Here is a 12,450-nt window from a genome sequence, read left to right as displayed (position 1 = left end):
AAAAGCCTCATAATATTCAGTATTCTTTTTCATTTACTTGATCTCCCTTAAAACATGTTACCAAATAAGTCCAAAGTCCTTAATCCAGTCATTCCCCTATGCTAGAATGAGAAAAAGCACATTCATTTTTCTTGTCATGCTTTTTAACCAGGCTTTTTCTTTTACACTGTATTGCCTACATTTCTTAAAACTGAACCAGAAGAAAAAGTGAAGGGAGAAAGAAAAGGGAAAAAAAAACGAACTGTAGCACCTGTTTACAATTTCTAATACTCTTAAAATAACTGAGAAAACTATACTTTATGGCATATAAAGAAAACCCCACACCACAGAAATAGTACAATTTAAGAAACAAATCTTTACCTACAGTTAACTTTCTCCTTCCTCTCCCCCCGCAAAGCAATTTTCCGAACATTAATGCCATGAGGTAGGGCATATGCTTTAGAGTCCCCCAGAAGTCCAGCAAATTTGAAAAAAATTCCAATATTTCCAGATTTTCTTCGTTCGTATTTCACAAATGTAATTATTGCATTGTAAACCTACATTTTTACTGATTTTATTCCTATACATTTCCATCTCCCAAATCCCGTCTCTGCTTAATTTCAAATGTACTGTCAGTTCTTCTAGTCAACTGTCATGCTCCCTTGCTTCTCTCCAACATTTTCCTTTGAAACATTGGATAAGGTTTCACAGGTACACAGTATCTCTATGGTCTTTATTACCAGAAGAACAAGAAGCAGAATCTTCTGTTTCACAGCTTACTTTTTGTTGAACAAATGTTTGTATTTCCTCCTTAGCATGTACTTCATCAAAAAAAGAAAAAATAGATTTTGTCCCTCCAGGGAAGAATACTTTGAAGACAGCAGGGTACAGAAGTTTGAGTCTCACACTTGCATCTGGACATTCCCTGAATAGTGGAATAAATTTGCTTCTCTTGTGTCTGGTGTACGAGTAATCATTCTCCACAAACACTGCTGTCTCCCAGTTTTAGTACTCTGTCCTTCTGCCACAGTTTGTCAGAATCAACTCCTTCTGCTGGTAGGATTGCATCTTTACTATTAAAGGTCTAGGTTGCGTTCTCATAGCTAAGTTTGGAGCATACACTCAATGTGCTGTTTCAACTAACAGCTCCTGCTGTGGAATACCAGTCCAGCTGCTTATTTGTGCTTTCATAAAATGAATGCAGTCTGTTCCTTCCAGCTTCTCTGCTATAGCTGAAAATCTCAAGTTTTCCTTGTGTGTTCTGTCCTCTTATTCTATTATTTTTTGAAACGTCTCTTCTGAGCAGTCTCATATTCAGCCAACCTTTTCTTCATTTCCACCTCTGAGTTTTGCAACTTTAGGACCTCATCAGAATATATGTTTAAAGCTTCTTCCATTTTCCAACCTTTTGTTGTTTGTGTTGATATACTCCATCAGTGTTTCATTTATTGTAACCAGGTCTATGTGCAAGTTGTCGTGTATCTTCGTGTAGGTTACTGAAATTCATGTCTGGAGATTGCATTGTTTTTTGCTGAACAGCTGCATAACTTTCCACAGTCAGTGTTTCTTCCGCACTTTTTGTAACTGATTTTCCCCCCAGGTCCTCTGTATTCTTTTCCTGGTATCCAGGCAGTACATTTACTAGCCAGTTACTGAAATTTACGCATAAAAACACGTCTACTGGCTTTCTCTGCCGAGTTTGCATTTCCACACTGGGAGAGCTAGAATTAAGCTGTGACTCAATGTGCAGCCATCTTGGAAGTCCCATATGTATATGACCTTGATCAGTGGTTTCATAGCTAATTTGAAAATCTGCTGTTTGCCTACTGTGACCCCTTTTTGGGGAGGCTGGCAGATTCTGAATTTAGTAAGGTTGGTTCTACTGTTCAAGAAGGAGCAGAACAACCTCCAAAGTCTGATTCCATAACACTGGATGTGAACCCACACTGTAGCTTACATGGATGCCCATTGTCTTGTGTTTTAACCATTTTTTAATCATTGTTAGTAATTTCAAAAAGAAAGATATAAGGTCTTTTGCAATTATTTATGCTGATGTTCTGCTGCATGTAATTAGAGATGCCCTGTGGATAGCTTTGTTTCTTTGAACTCTGTTTTCCAAATTTGTCTGTAACAGCTAGAACATTGGCCAGTCACAAACCAAAACAATATCATTTGACATGAATGCAAGGCTGAAGTGGGTCTATTTGATTATGCACAAGTGTGTGTGTAGTGGTTCTTGCTTTGACAAATTGCTTGAATTTTGTTCGACTGCCAGGTGATGGATGCTTCACTTAACTGTGTTCCCTTATGAGGTTATGTTTGTATATGCTGTGTGTTAACTGCTCCATTCTATGTGGTACTTTGACTTGTACAGTGTTTGAAAGATTTAAGGGACTATTACCTAATGCTTCTAGTCGCATCACATCTTAGACATGGGGAAAGTCTCAGCCATTGGAGTACACAGTGAATTGGTCTCCTTTTTGTCTCTGGCAGTAGCTGCTTATGTATGTATTTATATAGATGCTAGGAAAATACTTCCTGGATTATCAGGTCTGCTTATATTGTAAATGTGCCTCCACTTCCACACCCACACCCTCCTTGCCCATGTTTTTAGGCATTTTAAACCTTTTTCGTAAGTTAGAGTTCTTTCACCCCTCATAAAATGTTTTATTATTCTACCACTGTCTTTGATGTATACTTTCCTGATGTCATTCTGAAATCTTTCCATTTCAGCTGAAGTGCATGCACTGACTTTCCTTTATGCCACCAATATGCGGTGTGAGGTTATATTGTATCTGTTATGTCCTTCTTATCTTTTCACCAAAGAGACCATTACATCTCTGTGAGCCTCTACTAATACTCCATGTTTCTCATACTCCGTCCTGTCTCGGCTGCCCCTTCCTCCCACCCTTACCCAGTGTGTACAGTCAGCCAGTTTGATGGTCTCCAGAACTGAACACATTTCCACTGATTCCTCACCTACACCCTGTACAGTTATGTGTAAGAGAAGGATGTTTCACCCGTATATCTCTTAAGTGCACTGCTGTAGCAGTGCACCAAAGCATTCTGTCAGACTTTGCCAATGCCGTTTCATCCTGCATTGATCCTATAAGATATATTGATTAAAATGGCCCAGATATTTTCCTTTTCTGCAGTAAAAGTACTCTTACTATCACACAAGTCATCCCTTGATTTTTCCCAATAATTCTTTCTGCCTTTGCACTATTATTGCATTGCACCTCATCTGCCCTGTCTTGGTACCTTGCAAGCTACATTCGGACATGCTGACCTCTGGCTTCCCCTTTGTTAATCATCACTATTAGCTAGTAGGTTGACCATGTCCTAAAATTTAAGTGTGAACCAGTATGACATTTGCTCTATGCCTTCCATTGGCTAAATAGTTTCCTGTCCATTTCATCAGTTTGGGTCAAATACGTGTACCCTTTATTTTTCCATTAATCAGTGACACGTGGTACTTAAAGGTCTTACTTGGGCCTTGATGTACTAGTCTACCAACTTCCCTTGTCAACTTTGGAGGTTACCCAGAAGTAGAACTGATTTGTGTCAAGATAAGATTTGTAATGTATAATTCATGCTGTCAGTCATGTTCTTGTCAGTCAGCACTTGAGAGATCTGTCAACTTGATCTGAATTATTTCTTTAATCTTTCTTGAGCTAAGGATAATGTAATATATGGAGTATGCAGATTATGTTCTGAAAGTGAAAAAAAATAACCTTATAGTGAGGGTTATACATCACTGTAACAAGCTTCTCAGTGCAAGATTCTTGTATATAAATCTCAGTGTTCTAACTAAGTAAAGCTAATTGCACACAGTGCAGTCTGCACTGAAGAGCATAGGAAACCAATTAACAGCTTCAAAAGCTGTGAAATATCTGCTGCTACACAAATAACGTTCAGAAGTGAAATGCACTGCTAATCAGGCAGCAGCTTTTTAGGCTGTGAAACACCTTTTGGTGTCAGTTCCTTTGTTCTTATACCCCCACTCCATCATCTCTTTCTACTTTGAATTATAGTTTTCTGCTTGTGCTATATATGAGCCTTAAGTGTGGAGCTGTAAAATTTCTGTTGAAATCGGGTAATCCTAAACCACTCTGTTCTTTTGGAAGGATCATCTTATTCCAGTTGACCGTTGCCCTCTTCCCCTCCCAGATAAATTCCTTCAACTATTTATTATTGTCCACAACTTCTCCTCTGGTTGTTAAAAATATACCTGACCTGTATATAAAACTAAAGGGACTAAAGACATTTTCATTGCTTGTATCCATAAACACAAGCTTTTAATTTCTCAGTTTTTATATTATCTTTGTTTACTTTTTTCATATAACCTTAGCTGCCATAACAGAATCCTTTTTAATCCTACTCCTAAATATTATACTTTGTTGTGTCCCCTGTTGTTGTAATAAGTTATTTGTGAGTACACAATTTACAGCTATATCCTTTGTTTTATCTTCGTTAATGTTATACCCTTAAAAGACTTGAAACTGATCCACAACACTGACATGATCTTTTCTGGTTTTTATCAGGTACAAAGTAATATCGTCTGCAAATTAGTACAACTTTTGTTGATTACCATACCAATTATATAACTGAATTTCTGATATCCTTATTTTCTTTGCCAATGGCTCTAAATAACAAATGGGAAATGTGACACCCCTGCCTGGTTCCACTATTCAGACATAAGTTGTTGTAGAGGAGCCCTCTCACTTAAAGTTTTACCTCTGATCCCTTTTTATATCCTCCAGGTTAACCTTATTGTGTCAGTGAATGCAGATGCTTCCATTGCCATACTCATAAAATCCCAGCTTACTCTGTTGCATGCTTTCTCTGCTTCAGGACCCACTAACAGTGGCATTTTCTTACAGTTTCCCTTTGGATTATCATTGTTCTGTTAATGTTGTCACATATTTGCCTCCTCTCCTCAAAACTGCATTAATTTGTATTTATCAGTTTTTGACCACACCTTTGGATACTTGTTTAGGTATTACAGACATGAACACTTTATAATCATGGTTTAAAATTTAAATGGGCCTATAATAAAGCTCGGTCTTTAGGTATTACAGCCACCACAGCTTTTTTTAGGATGTTGGTGCTTCCCTTTCTTTTAAAATGCCGTTAAAACAGTTCAGATATTTCCATTTCTTTCCTCCTAGTTTCCAAACTTCCACAGGAATACCATCTATTCATGGAACCTTTCTTCAGATTGATTGTACATCACCATTTTTATTTCATCTACTCCTATCTTATCTGTTAATTGTTGAGCCTCATTGAATGCTGACATGCTCTAGTCTTCCATAACTATTTCCATTTGTGCTCTTTCTTGGTTTCCACTTCTTTATTTAAATTTTCATATAATTTCTGAAATCTCAAATACCTGTAGAGGATCTCTGGTTATTTATTGTTTATAGGCTCCCTAAGTTTGGGAACAGCTCTTTTAACTTTCTGTTGCATAAGTCATTGTGATAGAAGTTTTTGTGTTCTGAAGTAATCGAAACAGTTGCTTAACAGCTGTTTTTCTAAACTCATGCATACTAGATGCTCCTTATTTTCTCTTTAGCACTCTGTAGTTGTGTCTCTTGTTCTTTGAGATTCCCCATATTCTGCAATATTTTAACCTTTGTCAGTCCCTCTAAATAATTCCTTTTACATTTTCACCATATTTCTTTCATTTCTACTCTAGTTGCACTTTCATTTTATCCCATTCACTAGCTATAACTTCTGAAGAAATTTTTATCTTCGTTAATAATGCTCGAATAATTTCCATTACCCATTGGTTAAATTCATTTCCCTTTTCTTTCTTTAACAGGTAGGTGGGGAAATGTCTCATTTTACTGAAATACCCTGCATTTTTATCTTGGTTATTGGTATGCGATTTGAAATAATTATTGAATGCGAGTCAAAGCTTTCAATTAAGCGCATATGTTCCTGTGAAAGGTAATTTCTATGTAGTCTAGCCCAGTTATTGTAATTTGGGGAATAATATGTAAACTCTCTCAAGAATTTCTATTACTGAATTCATGTCTTCCATCCCAAACGTTTTCATAAATTTCTTCAGAACTCTATTCTGTTACAGTTACCCTTCTAGGTCCCCCAGATGCATCTTCACTATGGCAAATCAAATTCCAGTCCCCACCTGTAAGTAATATTCCCTGTTGAAAGCTGATTTTCTCCTAAGTGTTCCTATGCTCCATAATAGTAGTTCTAGGGAGAATATAAGTACATGCCAGTGTAATCCTCCTGCCTTGCCAGTAGCCCCGTACTACCACAAACCTACCATTATCATCTTTTTTCCTCTTCTATCACTATTGGAGCTCTTCTAGCAATTACTGTAAGTATTCTCATTTTCCTTTTTCGTGACACTCTGCTGAATATCCACCCTGAAATCCTATCATAATTTACATGCCGAGTTCTTTCCAAATGTGTCTCCTGTATTGCATTGGTTATTTGCACTCTGGAATTCTTAATATAATTCAATATATTTTTTTCATTTTTGTTTATGCCTGTGATGCCATTCACATTCCAAAATTTGGGTAATGTAGCCATTTATGATAAGTTATTCCCACCTGTTATATACACATGGCAGCTTTTTTAAATGTCTAGTTCCAGCTTTTATGTTGCATTTACTAGCAAATGTTTGGCAGGTTGATTTTTCTTACAGTTGTTTCTTGCCATCTCCATTTGAACGTATGCCACATTTTACAAGACTTTGTTTTTCAAACCCTCAAACAAAAAGCAAAACACCCCCACCAGAAACCCCTGTAACATTTCAACTTAAACACACAAAACCATGTGCATCTTCAGATGTTTAAGCCCCCCCCCCTTAATTGGAACAATTGTCCCAGATCAACAGCTACACACAGGGATTACCTAACCTCAAATTAAGCTTATCCATGCTTTCATGTATGTTAGTCTGTGCTCCTATTTACAGTAATTGTCTGTTGCTGTCTTATCTTTATTTCCCTCTCAGATGTGAAGAACAGCTTTTAAAAAGTGCTGTGGCTTTTATCATCTGCCCCCATAGTCATCTTGTCTCCATGGAAGTGTAAGAACAAAATGTTCAGCTGCCTTCAGCTGCAGACTTCTGAACAACTCTGAAGATTTATTTGCTAAAGGAAATCTTTTAATTATTTTCAGTGTTCTCTTATTTACTTAGATTAAAAACTTATTTATTAGATTAAGCCAAGGACCTTAATCCAGACATTTGTTTACACAAAAGTAAGAGAAAACCTATCAATTCTATGTATATATGCACGTTTACACCTCAACACCCCAAGATTACAGCCTATTAACTTAAGCATACTTCTTTTTTTTTTTTTTTTTTTTTTTACATTGTAATGCTTACATTTCATAAAACTAAAAGCAAAGACAAAAGCTACTTGTTTACTTGTATCTTTATCACATTTAACAATAACTGAAAATACTTTACTGTATAACACACACTTTTCCTTGTACTTCTATCTCCCATCCCCAGACTCCGGTTTATGTCTAAGGTATTCCTGTTTCTTCTACTCAACTCCTATGCTTTTTTCTGTCTTTCAAGCATTTTCTTTTGAAACATTGGAAGCTGTTTTACTGATATGAGCTTTTATTAACAGAAGAATGAGAAGCAGAGTTCCCTTGTGTCTGATGGCTCACTTTTGTTGGACAAATGTTTGCGTTTCCTCCTTAAACTTTTTTTTTTTTTTTCCAAAAAATGGCTCTGATCCTCCAGGAAAAAGTATTCTGAAGAAAGCTGGCTATAACAGCTTGAATCTCACCCCTGTCTCTTGACATTCCATGATTGCTGAGATAAATTTGCTTCTCTTCTGCCCGGTGTTTCTCCACAAACACTGTACAATTTTTAACACTTTGCCTTTCTGCCAGTTTTGACAGGTTCAACTCTTTATGCTGGTAATACTGCATATTTACTAGTACAGGTCTTTGCTGCTTTCTGATAGCCAGGTTTGGAACTTACACACAATGTGCCCTTTCACTTTACAGATCTTGCTGTAGAATACCAGTCCAGTTGTTTATTTGTGATCCCATACAATTAATGCAGTCTGTTCTTCCAGTATCTCTGGTACAGCAGATCACTATGTACGCTGTCCTCTGTCTACTATTTTTTGATCACATGGTCTTGAGCGGTCTCATACTTAGCCTGCCTTTTCTTCATTTTGACCTCTGATTTTTGTAGTGTTATCAGTTCATCTAAATAACTGTATAAAGCCATCATAGAAGTTCAGATGACTATGTTTTGAGGATGTGGTTAAGAAGGCATGCTGTTACTGTACGTCTTGACAGCAACAGGTTGATATATGCTGTGTTTGTTTTGCTCTCAGTTTTGTTCCAGCCTGACTTCAAAGGGTGAGGAGGCATATAGGTATGAGAGCAGCCATTTAATATATATGATTGTAGCCATTTTTGCCTTTGCTTTCATCCTACTCTAACACCAGATGGAAGTACAGAAAATGAGAGGGTTTTTTTTTCTCCAGGGGGTGTGGATGTTAGAGACAGGCAATATTCCCAGAAGGGAATGTATCCTTGCAAACATTAATCTTATCAGTTTATTTTGAGCTACTGTTTGACATTGTTGAACCTTAAGCCATAGACACAATGTATTCCCTCCTTCAAAAGAAAAAGTAAGACTGAATTGTTCTTTATGCATGATTTATTTTTAACTGTGCAGTCTTAACTAGGTACAAAGTGTTTTGAAAGGATGCAAGGAAGGTTAAATTCATACAGTAACACTGAATGTCTTTCCTCGGTCATGATTTTTCCCGACCATCATTGGATGGCAAAGGTTTTTAAAAAATTCTAAAATGCACCTCAGAACAGCACAGCATTTAGAAAACGTGCCTTCCGAAGAGTAAGGCAAAATGTGATAAAAGTAATAAAAAAGCAGTCTTTATGTTGTGGGAGACCAGGGTGGAGGAATATGGGGGTATGCATTGGGATGTCTACAGTGGGTGGCACCACTTCACTTAAGATCAGCCCTATAGATAAAGTTGTTGCAATGTAGCATCATTGAAACTAAATGCCTGTTAGTGTGAATGCCATTTTATGGGATGGGCCAACGTTGTGTTGTACTAAGACCTGTTTTAAAGGAATAGCATTTTGCTTACAGTTCAGTCTGTGTGTATTATTCCTTAAGCTTTCTAGCATGAGCTAAAGGGTGGTGACGATGTGGTGATACTTGGACTAGACATCTCCATGGAGCCTTCAGTTTGATGCTTGCTCATGGAAGGGACCCAAAATCTTCAGGGGGCCTTCAGCTTAACACTTGCTTGGGGTAGGGACCCAAAATGCTAATACCAGCTCCAGACAAGAGTGTACCTACCTCTCTCTCTCTGTTTCTCTCTCACACACAATCAAGCGCACACATGCATACGCACACACACATACCAGTAAACCAGAGATTGCAAACATCTGTGTGTCAAAAACACACATTCCACTTAACTAATGTACTAAAATAGCAAGCATTTTGTGAAAGAAAATGGTCTAAAACTCAAATGTCCATCATTACTTAAAAAATGCATTCCCGTTGTACTTATCAACCTTCCCAAAGGCCAGTACTACAATGAGAAGGCTTGCTTCCAAGGTAGTTTTGTGCATCTTGTTTTAATTTTCTGACTACACATGTACACATGCTGACATTTACCATAAGCTAACCAGGAAGTCTGAAACTCACTTTTAAAGTGGCTGTGCTGCATTACTGTGTCATGGGCCAGATTGTTATAACTTAAAAAAATGTATGTATGTGGATGGGTTTTGTCCTCATTCTGAGGCCACACCTGGCTTGTGGAGTGGTAGTTTGAGACACCTGATTTATATGAATGGAAATTTTCATCAGAGTGATTGAGATGATTTAATCCAAGTACTGAGATGAGTAGTCAGCAGTCCGCATACTTTATTATTACAACCTTAAATGATAGGTGGAGAGGATGGCAGGTGTACCTTTCTGGCAAACGTGCATCCTGTGTCAGACACGCAACACCTCCCATGATCACTGGCTGCTGTCAGTACTCTTTTGGCAGAGTTTATAGCTCAGGTTTGAGGATCCTTAGTTTCTTGACTTGAACAGAATGTTGCCACATTTTAGTTGTATGGAGCAATATACAGATGCCATTGTTATGCATTCTTGGAGTCCAATGCAGTACTGAGAAGTTGTTGGGGAATAGGTACTCTGGGTAGTCTATTGATACTTTGTTTGCTGCCTATGGATGTATACATGCATGCATGCTTTTATCAAGATTTTGTTTGTATTGCATTGACTGTGAAGAAATCCTAAAGGAGGTGATACAGTACTGCTGATTGTTTACTAGACAAGCAAACTGATTTGATTCATTGCAGACACTTTTCAGTTAAAAAAAAACATGGTTAGATGTGGAATGTATAGACAGATGCAATGACTAAGGACAGTGCAGATCAGCTAGCTTATCGGCATGTTTTTGTGTTTGTGAGGTGGAAGGAAACTGCAGTACCCAGACAAAATCCTCATAGATGTAAGGAGAATTTGCATAATCCTCCAAATGGAGGTTAGAACTGACCTGTGGACTAGAACTTGAGACAGAAGCCTTAACCACAGTCACCCTGCTGCTGCATTTGTTAACCTAGCCTAGTGGTATTATAAAACCATAATGGAAGTACTGTCAGTGAACCTGGAACAAATATGATACGTAATTATTGTATGCATGCATATTTTATTTTTCATATGGTTGAATCCAGAGTTCCAGATTATAATCTATGTGGTTAGCTGGAGATGCACCTTATATTTGACAAGTCTCTCTCGCTGTGTTTTTCAGGTTGCTCCAGAGAAGTGCCGGTACATTGTTGGCAGTATACTCTGTGAGGGTGAGGAGAAGCCTTCAGATGAGCTAATTCAACTTTACCAGAAGTTTGGTTACAAGATTTTCTCCTTCCCAGAGATTTCTGTTGCTGTGACTACCACATTCCCATTTACAACCTTCCTATCCATCTTCCTCGCTGTCCGTTGGGTCTATGGTGCTCTAGCAGCTTACATTGAGGTAGGGAATCTTTCTTCTGAACTAAAATAATATTTGGAACATAGTGTAGTCAGTTAAAGCATAACTAATGAGTTGTAGTCTTTATGTTCTGACTAAAAGTACAGTACTAGTCATTTCAGCAATATTGTCTCATTGTTCTTCCTTTTCTGTCGTACTGTTTTACAGAGTGCTGCAGATTATGCCATACCTGAGGATATTAGAAATGGTGATAGATGTATTTGACTTTAAGAAACCATTCTTCAGTACATGTGTAGATGAGATGTGCTACATATGTATATTACTGTTTAATATGCTAGCTTGGAATGTGGAAGGTGCAAGATGACAATTTACCAGACAGCTGAGAACAAAGTGGGGATTTTTAGAGACAGATTAATCTAGGTGCATTAAGAGCAGAAATACACAGAGGAAGGCACAGAACTTTTTTTTGTGCTCTACATGAATAGCTTTACTTGCGTCATTACATCAACACATTGTCAGCTGTTATAACATCTCACAATAAGGTACTTGCTAAAAAATATAAAAACCTCCAAGTAATTATCCTTTTCATAATTCCACATATATCAGAGCTCTAGTTTTCTTTCACTGGGTTAACACTTGGCAGATATTTTTTCTTTTTCTTTTTTTCCCCTTAAAATGGAATTTGGTGAAATAGCCAACTGTGTTAAAATGAGACTTACTAAAAGGTGACTGTGCTGTGTTAAGTGAAACTAAGAAAATCACGTCTGAAAAGAGATAGTGATAGATCCAGAACTTTGAATTCTAAAGTGGTAAATTGTGTGTGTGTGTGTGTGTGTGTGTGTGTGTGTGTGTGTGTGTGTGTGCGCGCCGGGGGGGGGGGGGGGGGGGTCAAACTTTAAAATTGATTTGCAGGTTGCACTCTGTGCAAGGAAAGAAAGCTCCATGTAGCAGTGTTAGAGGTCACTGCTTTCATCTACCACTGTTCTTTGTTGAAGAACCAGACAGTGCATAATGCATTTTATCTTTGTGCTGAGGAAGTCAGACTTCACTCATTGGTATTAAAATTTTATAGTATTACATTTACCCAAGGTGAATACTGCTTTTTTTCTATGGAGATATTTGCGTTTGCCTTAGCATTCTGTCTGTTTGCAGATGTCAAGAAGCAGTCCTTTGTCTGACCTCATATTCATGTTTGGGTTAAAACTGTATGTGCAAAACCTAGTCTGTCTGGAACACTGACTGAATTTTAGGATTCTCTTGCTTTTGTTTCCATTCTGACTTGTCTATACCCAGAGGAGCATACTTAAATGTACATAAAGATAAATCACATGTAATCTTTTCCTTCCTCCTAAACCAGAGCATTATTGACTCATTCCAGCAGTTCCATGGATATGTAATAATTTTTCAGAATTAACTGTGTCACTTCTGACATAAAGCTAAACCATAAAAAAATTAACAGTAGTTAGTTTTTTGTAACTCTACAGGTAAGTGA

At 37.5% G+C, this 12,450-nt stretch overlaps 1 protein-coding gene across 1 annotated transcript in view; it reads left to right on the top strand.

Annotated features, from left to right (window-relative positions):
* TEX264 (testis expressed 264, ER-phagy receptor) overlaps positions 1-11,030 on the top strand; it is a 560,731-nt gene extending 549,701 nt beyond the window's left edge. Inside the window, exon 3 of the mRNA XM_044076352.1 lies at positions 10,779-11,030. Within this exon, the coding sequence (XP_043932287.1) occupies positions 10,779-11,030 (252 nt within the window). The remainder of the gene's footprint in view (positions 1-10,778) is intronic.
* The last annotated feature ends 1,420 nt before the right edge of the window (positions 11,031-12,450 follow it).

Source organism: Protopterus annectens, chromosome 7.part0 (genome assembly GCF_019279795.1).
Source record: "Protopterus annectens isolate FY-2018-M chromosome 7.part0, PAN1.0, whole genome shotgun sequence".
NCBI classification, from domain to species: Eukaryota; Metazoa; Chordata; order Ceratodontiformes; family Protopteridae; genus Protopterus; species Protopterus annectens.
This window is presented reverse-complemented; position numbering and strand designations above follow the sequence as displayed.